At 61.3% G+C, this 21,570-nt stretch overlaps 1 protein-coding gene across 1 annotated transcript; it reads right to left on the bottom strand.

Annotated features, from left to right (window-relative positions):
* Positions 1 to 2,819: 2,819 nt before the first annotated feature.
* On the bottom strand, positions 2,820 to 18,429 carry LOC133625012 (leucine-rich repeat-containing protein 14-like). The gene is given in 4 exon segments (XM_061991358.1): positions 2,820 to 3,047; positions 3,050 to 3,368; positions 4,434 to 4,831; positions 18,226 to 18,429. Coding segments are annotated over 4 exon segments (1,137 nt in total). The 3' UTR covers positions 2,820 to 2,831.
* Between the last annotated feature and the right edge of the window lie 3,141 nt (positions 18,430 to 21,570).

The following is a 21,570-nucleotide window of genomic DNA, read 5'->3' as shown; positions in this document are numbered from 1 at the left end:
TCAGCCCCTTCAAATCGCTTTCCCATTAAGGAACACCCCCCTTTCTCCGGTGTTAATTAGGGGAGGGTTAATTAACGAGGGTGTGAGGTTAATTAACGTTGCCTTCCTCACTCACCTGGAGCTGAACCCCGGCAGCCTCTATGGGAGGGTTCATTATGGAGAATTGGGGGTTAGTTAGGAGGGTTGGGGTTAATTAGGAGGGTGGGAGTTAATTAGGAGGTTTAGGGGTTAATTAGTGGAGTTACTTAGGGTCCATCCTGGCAGGTATCACCTTCCTCTTCCTCACTCCCTTAGCAGTGGTTGTTCTGAGCAGCTTTAATCATGAGAGGACTGAGGGTTGGAGGTTAATTAGGAGGGTTGGAGGTTAAATTAGGAGGGTTGGGGTTAATTAAGAGCACTGGGGGTTAATTGTGGGAAGGGGTTATCCCAGCAGACGTTGCCTTTCTCATCTTCTTCTTCCTCACCCTCCCTTAGAATCGCAGTGGTTGTTTTGAGGGGGTTAACCATGGGGGGACTGGGGGTTAGTTAGGGGGGTTGGAGGTTAATTAGGGGGATTGGAGGTTAATTAGGAGCACAGGGAGTTAATTCAGGGAAGGGGTTAATGATGGTTTATCCCAGCAGACGTTGCCTTCCTCCTCCTCATTTTCTTCTTCCTCACCCTCCCTTAGAACCGCAGTTGTTCCAAGGGGGTTAATCATGGGGACACTGGGGGTTAGTTAGGGGGGGCTGGAGGTTAATTAGGAGGGTTAGGTTAATTAGGAGCACACAGAGTTAATTGTGGGAAGGGGTTAATGATGGTTTATCCCAGCAGACGTTGCCTTCCTCCTCCTCTTCTTCCTCACCCTCCCTTCGCAGCCCCGCAGCGGCCGTTCCCAGCGGGCTAACCACGAGCGGCGATGCGGCTTAATTAAAAGGGGGGGCTGTTAATTAAGGAGAGGCGCGGGTTAATGAGGGTCCATCCCGGCAGACGTGACCTTCCTCACGTTCTTCTTCACGCGGCTGGAGCGGAACCGCAGCGGCCGCTACGAGCGCGAATTCCCGTTCGTGTCCCGCTGCGGCGCGGAGCGCAACCTCCTGCGCTGCGAGCACAGACCCATCGTCTTCACCCGCCTCCTGCCCCCGGCCGCCTCCTCCTCAGCCTCCTCCTGCTCCCGCCGCGCCGTGCTGTCGTTCTGCGGCGGCGGGGAGCGGCTGGCCGTGCCGCTCCGGCCCGAGGCGCTGGTGATGCTGCCGGAGAACGGGCGCTTGTACCACCCGGCGCCGGGCCGGGCGGGGGGCGCGGGGCCGGTGCGCTCGGCGCTGGCTCTGGAGTGAGGGTCCGGCTTGGAGTACGAGCAGGGGCCGGAGCAGCCCCCGACTCACTTTTGGTGGGAGGGGAAGAGGTATCGGCTCACGGGGGAGCTGGTGGAGCTGCTGCGGGGAGGGGAAGGGGCGGGGGAGGCGGAGAGCGGCGGGGCCGCGGGGCGGGGGTGAGGCTTGGAGGGGGTGGGAAGGGGCATTGCATGGCCCCGGGCGAGGAGGAGGAGGAGGAGGCAGAGCTGGTGCTCAGCCACACCGTGTGGCTGATGCTGTGGTGAGGTGAGCGTTGCTGGTGCCAGGGATGTGGGTGTTGTGTGTGGGTCCCCCCACTGTGATATTAAAGGTCTCTGGCAATTGAAATGAGCCTAGAGGTGATGGGTGCCACTGCAGCAGTGTGGGTGCAGCTGTGGAGAGGTTGGTGCTGCTATGGTGAGGTTGGTGCAGCTGTGGTGGGTGACACGGTGCTACTGCCACAGTGTGGGTGTCCCCACGGGTGCTGCCACGGTGACAGTGTTGCTGCCACACTGTGGGTGCCACTGTGGTGATGTTGGCTGGTGTGTAGAGGGAAGGGAAGTTCTTCAGAGGGATGTGGCCATGGGCTGAGGTTGCCCGAGGGCAAGGAGCCAGCAGCGTGCCCAAGGGGGCAAGAAGGCCAGTGGCAGCCTGGCTGGGCTGAGCAGTGGGGTGGCAGCAGCCCCAGGGCAGGGATTGTCCCCTGTGCTGGGCCCTGGGGAGGCTGTAGCTCCAGGGCTGTGCTCAGTGCTGGGCCCCTCACTCACTGCCACAGGGACACTGAGGGGCTGCAGCTCTAGGGCTGTGCTCAGTGCTGGGCCCCCTCACTCACTGCCACAGGGACACTGAGGGGCTGCAGGGAGAGGAGAAGATGCACTGGGAAGCTCTGGGCTAAATGAGGGTACCTGAGGCAAAGGTTCAGTCTGCAGAGAAGGAGGCTCAGAGGAGACCTGATCACTCTGACTCCCTGGCTGTGGCTGAGAGGGTCGGTCTCTGCTGCCAAGTTAAAAGCTACAGGCCAAGAGGAAAGGGGCTCAGGGTGCCCCAGGGGAGGTTGAGGCTGGAGCTGAGGCAGAACTGTTTCCCTGAGAGGGGTGTCAGCCCCTGTGCCAGGCTGCCCAGGGAGCTGGGGGAGTGCCCAGCCCTGGAGGGGTCCCAGAACCGTGGGGCTGAGGTGCTTGAGGGCCGTGGCTCAGTGGTGCCTGTGGCACTGTGGGGTCAGGGTTGGACTCCAGCAGCTCAAAGGGCTTTTCCATCTGTAATGATTCTCTGGTCAGTGCCCTGTGTGCCAGAACAGCAGCCAGCTCTCTCCTTGGTCCATTAAAAGCAGAAGAGCTCCATCCCCTCCGCTGAGCTCTGCCACTTCCTCCTGCCAAGCATCCCAGGAGGACTTGGGTTAATCAGGCAAGGTGGGGTTGGCTTTAATGAACTCACCATAACCGAGTGGCACAGCCCAGAGCCCGGCACAGCGCCCCGAGGTGAAGCTTCCCTGGGGGGGGGGGGGGGGGGGGGCGGGGATGCTACAAGCTGAAGTAGTCGATGGCTCCGTAGCGCTGGAGGCTGGTCGCCCACACGGCGTCTGCTCTACCCGCGCTCGCCAGCAGCCAGCACAGCTCCGCCGGGAAACCCTCCTCCCCCTGCGTGGGGGTGTGGTGGCCGGAGCCCCGCGGCGGCTGCGAGTAGCCCACGAGGCGCAGGTCGGGCAGGGCCGCGCAGTGCCGGGCCAGGCCAGGCCGCCCAGCGCCGCCGCGCTCAGGGGGGTGCCGAGGAGACCGAGGCAGCGCAGGCGGCGGCAGCGGCGCAGCGCCGGCAGCAGCAGCTCCAGCTCCGCGTCCCCCAGCTGACACTCCAGCAGCTCCAGCTGCAGCAGCGAGCACGAAGCGGCTTCCAGCAGCGTCCGCAAGGGTTGCAGGAGGCTGGGGGACGTGAGGTTGTGGCCGCTCAGGTCCAGTTGGAGCAGGGAGGGCGCGTGGAGGCTCGAGGACAGGAAGATGAGGTCGGAGGGGAGCAGGCAGCAGAAGGCCAGCGCCAGACTCTCCAGGGGAGTCTGCAGCTCGCTGGGAGGACAGGGTGGGGTGGCAGAGTGAGTGGGGAACCCCCAAAGCACCCCCAAACCACCACGAGGCTCCCCCACCTCCAAATCCCCTGAGGCCCTCCCCAAACCAGCCACAGACCCCTAAAACCCTGAGGCTGCCCAAATTCCACCCCCAGGATCCCCCAAAATCCCTCAGCTCCCCCAAAGTCTCCCCCAACCCCCGTGAGGTATCCCCAAACCTCCTGAGACCAGACCCCTGAGCTGAGGCAGAGCTGCTCTGGGACTCCATCTCCTCCTAAGTGTAGACAGTTGCACAGTGCCAAACTGGGCAACTCCCCTAAAACCCCCTGAGCCAAGGCAGAGCTGCTGTGGGACTCCATCCCCTCTTAAATCTTTGCCCACAGGGTGTAGACAGTTCCCCAATGCCAAACCCCAACCCCAAAACACCCTGAGGCTGCCCAAAACATCTTCAGGCACCCCAAACCCCTCTTTTATGCCTCCCCTGAGCCGAGGCAGAGCTGCTGTGGGACTCCCATCTCCTCTTAAATCTTTGCCCACGGGGCAAATGCCAAACCTTCCCCCCAAAACCCCCTGAGACCAGCCCCCTGAGGTGAGGCACAGCTGCTGTGGGACTCCCATCTCCTCTTAAATCTTTGCCCACGGGGCAAATGCCAAACCTTCCCCCCAAAACCCCCTGAGACCAGCCCCCTGAGCCGAGGCAGAGCTGCTGTGGGACTCCATCCCCTCTTAAATCTTTGCTCACAGGGCAAATGCCAAACCTTCCAAACCCTCTCCCCAAAACCCCCTGAGACCACCCCCTGAGGTAGTGCAGAGCTACTGTGGGACTCCATCCCCTCTTAAATCTTTGCTCACAGGGCAAATGCCCAACCTTCCAAACCCTCTCCTCAAAACCCCCTGAGACCACCCCCTGAGGTAGTGCAGAGCTACTGTTGGACTCCAGCCCCTCTTAAATCTGCCCCCACAGGGTGTGGGTGATGCCCCAATGCCACCCCCCCCCACACACACACATTCCCTCCCGCTGCAGCGTGTGAAGGTTTTGGGGTCCCTCCCCCAGCGGGCAGCTTACCCCAGGAGCTGCCTGAGTCTCCCAGAAAGCCTGGAGGAGTACAAATCGAGTTCCTTGAGGGCAGGCAGGGCCCGGAGGTGAGCGGCCAAGCAGCGGATGCCGGCGTCTGGGCCGGGGGCCGTGCGGCGCACGTCCACGTTGCTGTAGGGCAGCTTGAGGCTGCGCAGCGCGGGGAAGCGGCTGAGGTGAGGCAGCACTTCGCACAGCCCCGCCAGCCCCGGGTTGTTGAAGCGTAAAACAACTCTGCGGACGGCGGCAGGCTCCAGGGAGTCCAGCAGGCAGACGACGGTGGAGACGGAGAGCTCCTCGGCGTGGAAGTCGCGGCAGAGCAGGCGCAGGGGGGCGCAGGGCGAGCGGAGGGCGGCGCGCAGCAATAGGCGCGTAGCAATAGGGCACCCCTAACCCAGCCCCCATCAATAGGGCATCCTATAGCACCCCTAAGCCAGCCCCCATCAATAGGGCATCCTATAGCACCCCTAAGCCAGCCCCCATCAATAGGGCATCCTATAGCACCCCTAACCCAGCCCCCATCAATAGGGCATCTTAGAGCACCTCTAACCCAGCCCCCATCAATAGGGCATCTTAGAGCACCCCTAACCCAGCCCCCATCAATAGGGCATCTTAGAGCACCCCTAACCCAGCCCTCTATCTATAGGGCATCCTATAGCACCTCTAATCCAGCCCCCCATCAATAGGGCACCCCACAGCACCCCTAGATCTGCACCTCATCAATAGGGTACCCCTAACCCAGCCCTCTCTCAATAGGACCTCCCATAGCACTCCTAATCCTATCCCCCATTAATAGGGCACCCTATAGCACTCCTAACCCAGCTCCCCATCAATAGGGAACTCCAGGGCAGGACCCATGACCCACCCCTCTTAATGAGGGGTACCCCCAGCACCCCATAAAGGAAGCCTACAGCAGGATCTCCGACACCCCCCTTCCCTCCCTGGGCCCCCCTGTGCTGCCCTCACACCCCTCGACCGCCCTCAGCTGCCCTCACCCCCCCTCGATCCCCGGGGTCCCCTTCAGCTGCCCTCACCCCCCCCAATCCCCGGGGTCCCCTTCAGCTGCCCTCACCCCCCCCAATCCCCGGGGTCCCCTTCATCTGTCCTCAACCCCCTAATCCCCGGGGTCTCCCTCAGCTGCCATCATGCCCCCCAATCCCCGAGGTCCCCTTCTGCTGCCCTCACCCCCCCCAATCCCCGGGGTCCCCTTCATCTGTCCTCAACCCCCTAATCCCCGGGGTCTCCCTCAGCTGCCCTCACGCCTCCCCAATCCCCAGGGACCCCTCAGCTGCCCTCACCCCCCCCAATCCCCGAGGCCCCCCTCAGCTGCCCTCACCCGCACCCAATCCCTGGGAACCCCTCAGCTACCCTCACGCCCCCCCAATCCCCGGGGTCCCCCTCAGCTGCCCTCATGCCCCCCCAATCCCCGAGGCCCCCTTAAGCTGCCCTCACGCCCCCCCAATCTTCGGGGACCCCTCGGCTGCCCTCACGCCCCCTCAATCTCCGGGGTCCCCTTCAGCTGCCTTCACGGCCCCCAATCCCTGAGGCCCCCCTCAGCTGCCCTCACACTCCCCCAATCCCCGGGGACCCCTCAGCTGCCCTCACCCCCCCCCCCCCAATCCCCGGGGACCCCTCAGCTGCCCTCACCCCCCCCCCCCCCAATCCCCGGGGACCCCTCAGCTGCCCTCACCCCCCCCCCCCCAATCCCCGGGCACCCCTCAGCTGCCCTCACACCCCCTGTCCCCGCGGACCCCTCAGCTGCCCTCACACCCCCAATCCCCGGGATTCCCCTCAGCTGCCCTCACGCCCCCAGTCCCCGCGGACCCCTCAGCTGCCCTCACGCCCCCCAGTCCCCGGGGACCCCTCAGCTGCCCTCATCCCCCCCCCCCCAATCCCCGGGGACCCCTCTGCTGCCCTCACGGCCCCCAGTCCCCGGGGACCCCTCAGCTCACCTCCCGCCCGCCGCCCCGCTCCCGCCGGGCCCCTCACGGCCGCGCTTCCAGGCATTGGCACTGCACCCCGGCACCGCCCCTCCGCCAATCAGAGCGAGAGTTTCACCACGGAAGGCGGGCCCGGCGTCGTTACTAGGTGCCGCCTGCCATCCTCGCCCGCCCATTGGCTGCCGCCGTGTCTGTCATCGCTTCCTCCCTTCTTATTGGCTGAAGGGCGGCGGCAGCGGGAAGTTCGATCTGAGCCCCAGACGCTGCGGTCCCTGCGCGGCTCCGGGAGGTCTCGGATCCCCCCGGGCCGGGGAACGGCCCCGCTCCGCACGCCATGGAGCGGCAGCGGGAGGTCAAGGCCCTGCTGAAGAGCTGGGAAGCGGCTTTTCTCCGGGAGCAGCGGAGGAAGCCCGGCCAGGTGCCCGCTGCGGGGGGCGGGGATGGGGAGGGGCGGCGGGGCAAAGTGGGTTTTTAATGGGGTTCTGAGGGGAAAGGTGGAGTTTTGAGAGGAAAAGTGAGGGGTTTTGTGAATTTCTGAGGAACAAGTGGAATTGGGAGGAGCTTGGAGGGGAAAAGTGGGGTTTTGGTGGAGTGTTGAGGGGAAAAGTAGGGGTTTGGTGGACTTTAAGGAGAAAAGAGTGGGGTTGGTGGTCTGCTGAGGGGGAAAAGTGGAGATTTGTGGGGTTCTGAGGGGAAAAGTGGGGGTTTGGTGGGGTTTTGAGGGGAAAAGTGTTTTTTTGTGGGGTTCTGAGGGGAATAAAGGTTTTTGTAGAGCTTTAAGGAGAAAAGAGTGGGGTTGGTTGTGTGCTGAGGGGGAAAAGTGGAGATTTGTGGGGTTCTGAGGGAAAAAGTGGGGTTTTGGTGGAGCTTGGAGTGAAAATTGGAGGTTCAATGGGTTTTTGAGGGCGAAAGTGGATTTTTGATGGGATTCTGAGGCGGAAAATGGGTGGTCTTATCCCACCCCTGAAGTCGCATCCCTGGGGTCCCATTCCAACCTCAGGGTCCCATCCCACCCTTGGGGTTCCACCCCTGGGGTCGCATCCCACCCCTGGGGTCCCATCCCAGTCTCATCCCACCCCTGGAGTCCCATCCCAGTCCTATCCCATCCCATTCCATCCCATCCCACCCATGGGGTCCCATCCCATCCCACCCCTGGGTCCCATCCCATCCCACCCCTGGGGTATCATCCCATCCCAACCCTGGGGTCCCATCCAGTCCCATCCCACCCCTGGGGACCCCTCCCACCCCTGGGGTCCAATCCCACCCCTGGGGACCCATCCCAACCCTGGGGTCCCATCCAGTCCCATCCCATCCCACCCCTGGGGTCCCATCCCACCCCTGGGGTCCCATCCCATCCCACTCCTGGGGACTCATCCCACTCCTGGGGTCCCATCCCAACCCTGGGGTCCCATCCAGTCCCATCCCAACCCTGGGGTCCCATCCCACCCCTGAAGTCCCATCCCTGGGGTCCCATTCCAACCTCAGGGTCCCATCCCACCCTTGGGGTCCCACCCCTGGGGTCATATCCCACCCCTGGGGTCCCATCCCACTCTCGTCCCACCCCTGGAGTCCCATCCCAGTCCTATCCCATCCCACCCCTGAGGTCCCACCCCTAAGGTCCCATCCCTAGGGTCCCATTCAGTCCCATCCCATCCCATTCCATCCCACCCCTGGGGTCCCATCCCGTCCCACCCCTAAGGTCCCATCCCATCCCAACCCTAGGGTCCCATCCAGTCCCATCCCATCCCATTCCATCCCACCCCTGGGGTCCCATCCCACCCCTGGGGTCCCATCCCACCCCTGGGGTCCCATCCAACCTCTGGGGTCCCATCCCATCCCATCCTACCCCTGGGGACCCATCCCAACCCTGGGGTCCAATCCAGTCCCATCCCATCCCACCCCTGGAGTCCCATCCCATCCCACCCCGGGGTCCCATCCCACCCCTGAGGTCCCATCACACCCCTGGGGTCCCATCCCATCACACCATTGGGGACTCATCCCACGCCTGGGAACCCATCCCACCCCTGGGGTCCCATCCCAATCCATCCCATCCCATCCCTGCGGTCCTATCCCACCCCTGGGGTCCCATCCCACCTTTGGGGACTCATCCCACCCCTGGGGTCCCATCCCATCCCACCCCTGGGGTCCCATCCCACCCCTGGGGTCCCATCCCATCCAACCCCTGGGGACCCATCCCAACCCTGGGGTCCAATCCAGTCCCATCCCATCCCACCCCTGGGGTCCCATCCCACCCCTGGGGTCCCATCCCATCCCACCTTTGGGGACTCATCCCACCCCTAGGGTCCCATCCCATCCCAACCCTGGGGTCCCATCCAGTGCCATCCTAACCCTGGGATCCCATCCCACCCCTGAGGTCGCATCACACCCCTGGGGTCCCATCCCATCCCAGTCCTGGGGACTCATCCCACCCCTGGGGTCCCATCCCATCCCACCCCTGGGGACCCATCCAGTCCCATCCCACTCCTGGGGTCCCATCCCATCCCACCCTTGGGGTCCCACCCCTGGGGTCGCATCCCACCCCTGGAGTCCCATCCCAGTCCTATCCCATCCCACCCCTGAGGTCCCTCCCCTAAGGTCCCATCCCATCCCAACCCTAGGGTCCCATCCCATCCCATCCCACCCCTGGGGTCCCATCCCACCCCTGGGGTCCCATCCCACCCCTGGGGTCCCATCCCATCCTATCCCACACCTGGGGACCCATCCCACCCCTGGGGTCCAATCCAGTCCCATCCCATCCCACCCCTGGGGTCCTATCCCACCCCTGGGGTCCCAGCCCATCACCCCTTGAGGACTCATCCCACCCCTGGGGTCCCATCCCATCCCACTCCTGGGGACTCATCCCACTCCTGGGGTCCCATCCCAACCCTGGGGTCCCATCAAGTCCCATCCCAACCCTGGGGTCCCATCCCACCCCTGAAGTCCCATCCCTGGTGTCCCATTCCAACCTCAGGGTCCCATCCCACCCTTGGGGTCCCACCCCTGGGGTCATATCCCACCCCTGGGGTCCCATCCCACTCTCGTCCCACCCCTGGAGTCCCATCCCAGTCCTATCCCATCCCACCCCTGAGGTCCCACCCCTAAGGTCCCATCCCTAGGGTCCCATCCAGTCCCATCCCATCCCATTCCATCCCACCCCTGGGGTCCCATCCCACCCCTGGGGTCCCATCCCATCCCATCCCACCCCTGGGGACCCATCCCAACCCTGGGGTCCAATCCAGTCCCATCCCATCCCACCCCTGGAGTCCCATCCCATCCCACCCCGGGGTCCCATCCCACCCCTGAGGTCCCATCACACCCCTGGGGTCCCATCCCATCACACCATTGGGGACTCATCCCACCCCTGGGGTCCCATCCCAATCCATCCCATCCCATCCCTGCGGTCCTATCCCACCCATGGGGTCCCATCCCACCTTTGGGGACTCATCCCACCCCTGGGGTCCCATCCCATCCCACCCCTGGGGTCCCATCCCACCCCTGGGGTCCCATCCCATCCAACCCCTGGGGACCCATCCCAACCCTGGGGTCCCATCCCAATCCATCCCATCCCATCCCTGGGGTCCCATCCCACCCCTGGGGTCCCATCCCATCCCACCTTTGGGGACTCATCCCACCCCTAGGGTCCCATCCCATCCCAACCCTGGGGTCCCATCCAGTGCCATCCTAACCCTGGGATCCCATCCCACCCCTGAGGTCGCATCACAACCCTGGGGTCCCATCCCATCCCAGTCCTGGGGACTCATCCCACCCCTGGGGTCCCATCCCAACCCTGGGGTCCCATCCAGTCCCATCCCAACCCTGGGGTCCCATCCCACCCCTGGGGTCCCATCCCATCCTATCCCACACCTGGGGACCCATCCCACCCCTGGGGTCCAATCCAGTCCCATCCCATCCCACCCCTGGGGTCCTATCCCACCCCTGGGGTCCCAGCCCATCACCCCTTGAGGACTCATCCCACCCCTGGGGTCCCATCCCATCCCACTCCTGGGGACTCATCCCACTCCTGGGGTCCCATCCCAACCCTGGGGTCCCATCCAGTCCCATCCCAACCCTGGGGTCCCATCCCACCCCTGAAGTCCCATCCCTGGTGTCCCATTCCAACCTCAGGGTCCCATCCCACCCTTGGGGTCCCACCCCTGGGGTCATATCCCACCCCTGGGGTCCCATCCCACTCTCGTCCCACCCCTGGAGTCCCATCCCAGTCCTATCCCATCCCACCCCTGAGGTCCCACCCCTAAGGTCCCATCCCTAGGGTCCCATCCAGTCCCATCCCATCCCATTCCATCCCACCCCTGGGGTCCCATCCCGTCCCACCCCTAAGGTCCCATCCCATCCCAACCCTAGGGTCCCATCCAGTCCCATCCCATCCCATTCCATCCCACCCCTGGGGTCCCATCCCACCCCTGGGGTCCCATCCCATCCCATCCCACCCCTGGGGACCCATTCCAACCCTGGGGTCCAATCCAGTCCCATCCCATCCCACCCCTGGAGTCCCATCCCATCCCACCCCGGGGTCCCATCCCACCCCTGAGGTCCCATCACACCCCTGGGGTCCCATCCCATCACACCATTGGGGACTCATCCCACGCCTGGGAACCCATCCCACCCCTGGGGTCCCATCCCAATCCATCCCATCCCATCCCTGCGGTCCTATCCCACCCCTGGGGTCCCATCCCACCTTTGGGGACTCATCCCACCCCTGGGGTCCCATCCCATCCCACCCCTGGGGTCCCATCCCACCCCTGGGGTCCCATCCCATCCAACCCCTGGGGACCCATCCCAACCCTGGGGTCCAATCCAGTCCCATCCCATCCCACCCCTGGGGTCCCATCCCACCCCTAGGGTCCCATCCCATCCCAACCCTGGGGTCCCATCCAGTGCCATCCTAACCCTGGGATCCCATCCCACCCCTGAGGTCGCATCACACCCCTGGGGTCCCATCCCATCCCAGTCCTGGGGACTCATCCCACCCCTGGGGTCCCATCCCACCCCTGGGGACCCATCCAGTCCCATCCCACCCCTGGGGTCCCATCCCACCCCTGGGGTCCCATCCAGTCCCATCCCAAACGTGGCGTCCCATCCCACCCCTGAAGTCCCATCCCTGGGGTCCCATTCCAAACTCAGGGTCCCATCCCACCCTTGGGGTCCCACCCCTGGGGTCGCATCCCACCCCTGGAGTCCCATCCCAGTCCTATCCCATCCCACCCCTGAGGTCCCTCCCCTAAGGTCCCATCCCACCCCTAGGGTCCCATCCCATCCCATCCCACCCCTGGGGTCCCATCCCATCCCATCCCACCCCTGGGGTCCCATCCCACCCCTGGGGTCCCATCCCATCCTATCCCACACCTGGGGACCCATCCCACCCCTGGGGTCCAATCCAGTCCCATCCCATCCCACCCCTGGGGTCCTATCCCACCCCTGGGGTCCCAGCCCATCACCCCTTGAGGACTCATCCCACCCCTGGGGTCCCGTCCCATCCCACCCCTGGGGTCCCATCCCATCCCACCCCTGGGGACCTATCCAACCCTGGTGTCCCATCCAGTCCCATCCCAGCCCTAAGGTCCCATCCCACCCCTGGGTTCCAATCCAGTTCCATCCCACCGCTGGGGTCTTATCCCACCCCTGAAGTCGCATCCCTGGGGTCCCATTCCAACCTCAGGGTCCCATCCCACCCTTGGGGTTCCACCCCTGGGGTCGCATCCCACCCCTGGGGTCCCATCCCAGTCTCATCCCACCCCTGGAGTCCCATCCCAGTCCTGTCCCATCCCACCCCTGAGGTCCCACCCCTAAGGTCCCATCCCATCCCAACCCTGGGGTCCCATCCCAACCCTGGAGTCCCATCCCATTCCACCCCTGGGGTCCCAACCCGTCCCATCCAGTCCCATCCCAACCCTGGGGTCCCATCCCAGCCCTAAATTCCCATCCCTGGGGTCCCATCCCAACGTCAGGGTCCCGTCCCACCCCTGGGGTCGTATGCCACCCCTGGGGTCCCATCCCAGTCCTATCCCATCCCACCCCTGAGGTCCCACCCCTGGGGTCCCATCCCAACCCTGGTGTCCCATCCAGTACCATCCCATCCCATCCCATCCCATCCCATCCCTGGGGTCCCATCCCATCGCACCCCTGGAGTCCCATCCCATCCAACCCCTGGGGACTCATCCTACTCCTGGGGTCCCATCCCATCCCACCCCTGGGGACTCATCCCACCCCTGGAGTCCCATCTCATCTCATCCCACCCCTGGGGTCCCATCCCATCCCATCCCAACCCTGGGGTCCTATCCAGTTCCATCCAATCCCAACCCTGTGGTCCCGTCCCACCCCTGGGGTCCCGTCCCAGCCCTTGGTGCCGCAGGGTACCGGTGGGGTTGCCAGGGTTGATGATGCACAGCACCCGTGTGCAGCAGTGCCGGCGGCCCTCGGCCAGCGCCCGCCGCAGCTCACTCAGCGCCAGTGCCCAGCACCGTTCCTCATCCAGGTAGTAGCCGAGCTGCACGGCCCCCAGCTCGGCGATGGTGGCCGAGTACAGCGCGTACTGCAGGATGGGCATCAGCACCCGCGTGCGAGAGGGCGCCCAGCCCGTCACCAGCAGCTTCAGGATTGTCTGAGGGCATTGGCATGGCATGATGGGGGGCGACGGGGGGCTGCGGACACGATGAGGGGGGACACGGGGATGGTGAGGGGACACGTGGATGGTGACGGGAAAAGGGGGTGGTGAGGGGCACAGTGTGAGCACAGGGATGGTGATGGTACACGGGGGGGTGAGGGGACATGCGGCTGGTGAGAGGACACGGGGGTGGTGAGGGGACACGGGGGTTGTGAGGGGAAAAGGGGATGATCAGGGGACACGGGGATGGTGAGGGGACAAGTGGGGGTTGAGGGGACATGGGGCTGGTGAGGGGAAACGGGGGTGGTGAGGGGACAAGGGCATGGTGAGAGGACATGGGGGTGGTGAGGGGAGAAGGGGCTGGTGAGGGGACACGGGGGGATGAGGGGACATTGGGCAGGTGAGGGGACACGGGGGTGGTGAGGGGACAAGGGCGTGGTGAGGGAAGAAAGGGATGATGAGGGGACACGGGGGTGGTGAGGGGAGAAGGGGATGGTGTGGGGACACGGGGGGGGGTGAGGGGACACAGGGGGTTCAGGGTACAAGGGGTTGGTGAGGGGACATTGGGCAGGTGAGGGGACATGGGGGTCGTGAGGGGTCACGGGGCTCGTGAGGGGACACGGGTGGGGTGAGGGGACACGGGGATGGTGAGGGGAGAAGGGGATGGTGAGGGGAGAAGGGAATGGTGAGGGGACATGGGGGTGGTGAGGGGACACGGGGGTGGTGAGGGGACACGGGGGTGGTGAGGGGAAAAGGGGATGGTGAGGGGACATGGGGGGGTGAGGGGAGAAGGGGGTGGTGAGGGGACACGGGGGTGGTGAGGGGAAAAGGGGATGGTGAGGGGACATGGGGGGGTGAGGGGAGAAGGGGGTGGTGAGGGGAGAATGGGATGGTGAGGGTAGATGGGGATGGTAAGCGGAGAAGGGGAGGTTTAGGGGAAAAGGGGGTGGTGAGGGGACATGGGGCAGGTGAGGGGCCACGGGAGTGATGAGGGGACAAGAGGGTGTGAGGGGAGAACGGTATGGGGAGGGGACAAGGGGATGGTGACGGGTACAGTGTGGGCACAGGGATGATGAGGGGAGATGGGGATGGTGAGGGGAGATGGGGATGGCGAGGGGACATGGGACTGGTGAGGGGACACAGCGGGTGGTGAGGGGACACGGAGTGGGCACAGGGATGGTGAGGGCACACAGTGTGGGCACAGGAATTGTGGGGGGACACGGTGTGGGCAAAGGGATTGTGAGGGTACACTGTGTGGGCACAAGGATGGTGTGGGACATGGTGTGGGCACCGGGACAATGACGGGACACGGTGTGGGCACAGGGATGGTGAGGGACACAGTGTGGACACAGCGATGGTGGGGTCTCGGTGTCAGCACAGGGACAATTAGGGGACACGGTGTGGGTATAGGGATGGTGTGGGTCACGGTGTGGGCACAGGGATGGTGTGAGACATGGTGTGGGCACAGGGATAGTGAAGGGACATGGTGTGGGCACAGGGATGGTGAGGAGACGTGTCAGCAAAGGGACGATGTGGGGACACAGTTTGGGCACAGGGATGTTGAGGGAACACAGTGTGGGCACAGGGATGGTGTGGGCACAGGGATGGTGAGGGGACATGGTGTGGGCAGAGCGATGGTGGGGGCACGGTGTGGGCACAGGGACAATGAGGGGACATAGTGTGGGCACAGGGATGGTGAGGGGACATGGTGTCGGAACAGGGATGGTGTGGGGACACAGTTTGGGCACAGGGATGGTGAGGGAACATGGTGTGGGCATAATGATGGTGTGGGACTCGCTGTGGGCACAGTGATGGTGAGGGGCACGGTGTGGGCATAGGGATTGTGTGGGGCACGGTGTGGGCACAGGGATGGTGAGGGGCACAGTGTGGGCACAGGGATGGTGAGGGTACACGAGGGGGGTGAGGGGACATGGGGGAGGTGAGGGGACAAGAGGGGGGTGAGGGGACACGGGGGTAGTGAGGGGAGAAGGGAGTGGTGAGGGGACAAGGGGGTGGTGAGGGGACACGGGGGTTTGAGGGGACACGGCGGGGGTGAGGGGAGAAGGGGATGGTGAGGGGAGAAGGGGATGGTGAGTGGAGAAGGGGAGGATGAGGGGAGAAGGGGATGGTGAGGGGACAAGGGGATGGTGAGGGGTACGGTGTGGGCACAGGGATGGTGAGGGGACAAGGGCGTGGTGAGGGGACACGGGTGTGGTGAGGGGACACGGGGACGGTGAGGGGACACGGGGACGGTGAGGGGACACGGGGACGGTGAGGGGAGAAGAGGTTGCTGAGGGGACATGGGGCTGGTGAGCGGACCCGGGGGATGAGCGGACACGGGGGGTTGAGCGGACATGGAGGAGGTGAGGGGACACGGGGGGTGAGGGGAGAAGGGGCTGGTTAGGGGACAAGGGGGTGGTGAGGGGGAGAAGGGGATGGTGAGGGGACACGGGGGTGGTGAGGGGAGAAGGGGATGGTGAGGGGACACGGGGGTAGTGAGGGGACACGGGGGTGGTCAAGGGAGAAGGGCATGTTGAGGGGACATGGGAATGGTTAGGGGAGACGGGGATGGTGATGGGTGAAGGGGATGGTGAGGGGAGATGGGGATGGTGATGGGAGAAGGGGATGGTGAGGGGACACAGGGGTGGAGAGGGTACACGGGGATGGTGAGGGGCACAGTGTGGGCACAGGGATCGTTAGGGGACACCGGGATGCTGAGGGGATAAGGGGGATGGTGAGTGGAGACGGGGAGGGTGAGGGGACAAGGGGGTGGTGAGGGGACATTGGGCAGGTGGGGGGATACAGGGGTGGTGAGGGGAAAAGGGGATGGTCAGGGGACACGGGGGTGATGAGGGGACACCTGGGAGAGGAGGGGACACGGGGATGGTGAGGGGAGAATGGTGTGGTGAGAAGAAAAGGGGTTGGTGAGGGGACATGGGGCTGGTGAGGGGAAACGGAGGTGGTGAGGGGACAAGGGCATGGTGAGAGGACATGGGGGTGGTGAGGGGATAAGGGCATGTTGAGGGGACACGGGGATGGTGAGGGGACACGGGGGTGGTGAGGGGAGAAGGGGATGGTGAGGGTAGTGGGCACAGGGATGGTGTGGGACACAGTGTGGGCACAGGTATAGTGTGGGACATGGTGTGGGGGCACAGGGATGGTGGGGGGACACGGTGTGGGCACAGGGATTGTGAGGGGACACGGTGTGGGCACAGGGACAGTGAGGGGACATGGTGTAAGCACAGGGACAATGAGGAGACATGGTGTCGGCACAGGGATGGTGAGGGCACAGTGTGGGCACAGGGATGGTGAGGGGCATGGTGTGGGCACAGGGATGGTGAGGGCATGGTGTGGACACAGGGACAATGTGTGGACACGCTGTGGGCACACGGATGGTGTGGGACATGGTGTGGGCACAGGGATCCTGAGGGGACACTGTGAGCACAGGAATGATGGGGGGACACGGTGTGGGCACAGGGATTGTGTGGGACACGATGTGGGCACAGGGACAATGAGGGGACACGGTGTGGGCAGAAGGATGGTGAGGGGATATGGTGTGGGGGCATAGGGATGGTGAGGGACACAGTGTGGGCACAGGGATGGTGAGGGGACATGGTGTACGTACAGGAACAATGAGGGGACACGCTATGGGCACAAGGATAGTGTGGGACACGATGTGGGCACATGAATGGTGACGGGACACAGTGTGGGCATAGGGATCGTGAGGGGACACGGTGTGGGCATAGGGATGGTGTGGGACACGGAGTGGGCACAGGGATGGTGTGGGACATGGTGTGGGTACAGGGATGGTGTGGGGGCACAGGGATGGTGGGGGGCTACAGTGGGGGCACAGGGATGGTGTGGGTCATGGTGTGGGCACAGTGACAATGAGGGGACATGGTCTGGGAATAGGGATGGTGTGGGACACGGAGTGGGCACAGGGATGGTGTGGGACATGGTGTGGGCACAGGGATGATGAGGGGACATGGTGTGGGCCCAGGGATGATGAGGGGACATGCTGTGGGCGTAAGGATGTTGTGGGACACCGTGTGGGCACAGGGATGGTGTGGGACATGGTGTTGGCACAGGGATGCTCGGGGGACACGGTGTGGGCACAGGGATGGTTTGGGACACAGTGTGGGCACAGGGACAATCAGGGGACATGATGTGGGCACAGGGGTGGTGGGGGGACACGGTGTGGTCATAGGGATAGTGGGGGGACACGGTGTGGGCACAGGGATGTTGAGGGGACATGGTGTGTGGGCACAGGGATGGTGAGGGGACACAGTGTGGGCACAGGGATGGTGTGGGACATGGTGTGGGCACAGGGACAATGAGGGGACATGGTGTGGGCACAGGGACGGTGAGGGGACATGGTGTGGGCACAGGGATGGTGAGGGCACGGTGTGGGCCCAGGGACAATGAGGGGACATGGTGTGGTCACAGGGATGGTGTGGGACACGGTATGGGCAAAGGGATGGTGAGGGCACATGGTGTGGGCACAGGGATAGTAGGGGGACACAGTGTGGGCAGAGGGATGGTGAGGGCACGGTGTCGGCACAGGGACAATGGGGGGACACGGTGTGGGCACAGGGATGGTGTGGGACATGGTGTGGGCACAGGGATGGTGAGGGACACAGCGTGGGCACAGGGATGGTGTGGGACAAGGTGTGGGCACAGGGATGGTGTGGGGACATGGTGTGGGCACAGGGACGGTGAGGGACACGGTGTGGGCACAGGGATGGTGGGGGTACACGGTGTGGGCACAGGGACAATGAGGGGCCAGAGCTGCGGGTGGCACCGGGACAGGAGGTGGTGGTGACTATCGTACCTTTTCCCTCTTTGTCTCCCTCTCATTCTTTTCTTTGCTTCTCCCACTTTCTATTGTTGATTGTTGTGGGGAAAATAAAGTAATTCAGCACTCGACTCCCCAACCAACTTGTCAGGAGCTTACAGTAAACAATTTGCTTTGTGACCAGAGACATTTTTGAGATGGGAGTCTCACAGGGCCTAATTCTGTTCTGTCATTCTATCCTCTTTGGGACATAGCTCCACCGCAACACAGGTGGTACAGACTAAAAGCACGGAAACTAAAGCATGTTACGCAGGGGGAGTTGAAAAGAATTACTTAAACTATAGACAAGGGTGCGAAGTGTTGGAATAGACAAATCTCTCAATTTATTTTATATATAAAGGGCACGGGGCCTCAGAGCAGACTCACCGCTGGCATTTCTGCCGGACATAAAGGCACAACCATTCGCCATCTCCTTTGTGCCTCAGGCCACGTTTCCAGCTGCCGGGCTCGGGGTGAGCGGCTGCGGTTGGGTCCGGGCGAGAGGGTGAAGTGCTGCGGCGCTGAAGCCCCGACCTTCTGTTCCCAAAGAACGGAACCCGGGCCGCTTAGATTTCTGTTCTGCGTATCCATTGTAGTTCACCGATTCTAATTTTCAATGTTTTTATTATTTCCTTAGTCATCTTTGCCTTTAAATTTGTCTGTTGCCCTGTATCTATTTGCTGTCTTTGCTCTATTTGTTTTCCTTTTCCCTTGCCTTTCCTTGTTTTTTTTTCTTTCTAGATCCATTTTAGTTTCTGATCCCATTTCGTAACCTTTTCCCTTTATTTGCCTAATATCCACTGATTTTATTTGTTCCTTCTGTTCCTGCTTTTGTTCCATTTGCCACTCCTAATTTTTTTCAATATTTATATTGAAGCTGCTCAATGAGCGTTACCAAGTGAATAAATGTTTAAAACTACTGACTTTCATGGCAACCATATGGTCAGTCTGTAGAAGAATCAAGGTGAAAAACAAATGCATCTGTTGAGCCTCAGATACTTCTCCCAACTAACTCTTTCTTCCCTAATCTAAGAAGTCGTAAATAGTGATGGACCACGAGGCATTTTTGCAGAGACAGCCACCAGCAAGGGGAAGAGAAAGATAACCGGGCGATGATAACAAAAGGAGCGCCTGTGCCAAAGCGAGCAGAATCCAGGAGTTCATCCAGCAGATAACTGAGGAAGACCATCAGAAAGACCCCCTAGAGGAAGCAAGTGACCACCGCAGCGACTGCAAAAATGTGAAATAGACGCAATTCCTGTGAAGCGATGAACTGTAAAGATGTTTAAATAGGCATGTTTATAGCAAATAACCCCTTGAAAACTGTCGAACGTTCACGTTTTGACATATAAAAGAAGCATACTTCAGTCTTTCCGCACGCACGTTTGGCGGAAGGATCCTCTGAGCATCCGGCGCCACATTAAAGAATACCTGCTTCATAACAGCCCTGTTGTTACCGAGTCTTTATTTGGTATTGGCATTTGGGAATATACTTGGTTCCATACAACAGGAATTTGAATCCCTTTTACAATAAGCTGGCTACTAAGTTCAGAACATTCTGGCAGCTCTAGTATCAGCCGGTGAGTTCTGCAGTATACAGAACTGTCTTTGGTATACTAACATTAGTTGTAATTTGGCTTTTGACTACTCGTGTTCTGTTCACTGGATTATAGTTGTCCTGCAGTATCGATTGTCAAGATTGATGTGGATATCAGTCAGAGTCTAAGCCCAGCCGCCCCCGGCCCCTCTGACACCCAATGACAAGCTGGAACACAGGGGGACTTATTTTCTACCAAAATTGCCTTGCCTTCTAACAATTATTGTGGGTAATGTAACCGAAGATGCACCGCCCCACCACCTCCAGGGCTTTGACAGAGTGCCCGCCTTACGGCCCGTTAGTGCAGCTCCGCAGCCACGCGCTGCAGCGTCGACCCTGACAATTTACCCGGTGCCTTCGCTCCGTGGCGAAAAGCCGGTACCGCAGCCCCTGTCGATGGCCGATAGCCGGTAGCGCCATCCCATGGCGAAGAGCCGGTACCGCAGCCCCTGTCGATGACCGATAGCCGGTAGCGCCATCCCATGGCGAAGAGCCGGTACCGCAGCCCCTGTCGATGGCCGATAGCCGGTAGCGCCATCACGTGGCGAAGAGCCGGAACGGCCGCGCCCGGTAATAGCTGGTGCTCGGTACCGCCGCCATGTGGACAAACTGCGGTCCTGCGACCCGAGACACGCGCATGCGCAGTGACGCCCGTGACAGCGCTGGTGCTGCGCATGCGCAGCGGCGCCTGTAACACCAGCAGCAGGGATCTTTTCAGCTATGTTTCGTAAATTATTAGGGTTACAGCTCTATTAGCAATGGTATTTGGTTTAATTGTATACGCACTAGCAGACAGAGCGTAAATTTAGGGTTAAAAGGAGCGAATTTGAGTACAATTTAGAGAGATAGCTCAGTCCTCCGAACCACCATTGTATGGTCCGGAAGTCCTCCGGAGCGGGTAAGCGACTGTCAGTCCTCCGGAAGTCACACTCTACGGGCCGAAAGACCCTCCTAGCGCCCGGAAGCGACCCTCCGTCCTCCGGAAGTGATGGTTTACGTTGCGGAAGTCCTCCAGACCCCGGAAGCGACTATCAGTTTTCCAGCAGGTGCACTCCATGCGCCGGAAGTCCTCCAAGGACCACTAGTGCTCGTCAGCCCCCCAGAACACGCGCTACAAGGACAGTTCCTACCAAAGGAGGAAAAAAGGAGCAAAAAAGTTAAAAAAAAAAAAAAAAAAAAAAAAAAGAAAAAGGAAACAAATCCCAACCCGAGCCCCCCCTCAGCCCCTGCCACTGCCCGAACAGGTCCATGCTGCAGGGCAGAGTCTATTGCTCCTTTGGCTGGGCAGTTTAGAATTCTGTTAGAATGTCATTGTTCATTTGGCTGCTGTTCTATTTTATGTTTTCCCATGAACTTCTTTGTCTTGTTATTTTGCAATTTTTATGCTAACCCTTTTTTTTACTATCTGTTTTTAAATGTTTGTAACAGCTCGGTGCTATCTCCAGTGGAGATTTTTATGTCTCCATTTCATTTGTTTCTTGCCCCTATTGTAGTTTCTGTGGTGCAAATTGGTGTCTCACAGTCTCCATTCAATTTTCAACATCCTCACTGAGGTCTGGGGGAACTGATGGGGCTTTGTGGCTCAAATCAGGCTTGCAGCACAGTATTCTCAGAAAAAGCCACAAGGCACCATGAAAGGCAGAGAGATCCTACCAGGCTCTACAGAGCCCAGAAAGAACATCATGGCAATCTGGTGTGCAGTAAGGCTTCCTTCCTCTTTTGTGGCCTCTAGCACTTCAGTTTTCTATGTTAATTTTTAATTGTAATAAACCAAAACAACCTACTTCCCTACAGTTTAGTATAACAGCTGTTTCTTTTCTACCTTGACAGCTACTCCTAGACAGCTAAGTTTCAGTCCTTACCCGGTCACAGCGCCGACAGTGGAGGCATATTGGTGCTATAAAAATGCTATCATAATTTTCAGGCAGAACAGCTTCTTCTATCCAGCACTCTACACACTAGAAACCTAGGCCTTCTTCACCTGGAAGCTTTTATGACTCCCTGCAGTCTCCCCTCCCCTTTCCCAGGTGTCAGCACTGAGAGCAGTGGGAGGGACCTGGTGTATAAGAGCCACAGTCCCTGGCAAGAGAGCTCATTGGGCTCTTGGGCTGCTATAGAGTAAATGATCTGCTAGT

The sequence above is a fragment of the Colius striatus genome, chromosome 2 (assembly GCF_028858725.1).
Source record: "Colius striatus isolate bColStr4 chromosome 2, bColStr4.1.hap1, whole genome shotgun sequence".
In the NCBI taxonomy this organism is placed as follows: domain Eukaryota; kingdom Metazoa; phylum Chordata; class Aves; order Coliiformes; family Coliidae; genus Colius; species Colius striatus.
Note: the sequence above shows the minus strand (reverse complement) of the source record. Positions and strands in the feature narration are given on the sequence as shown.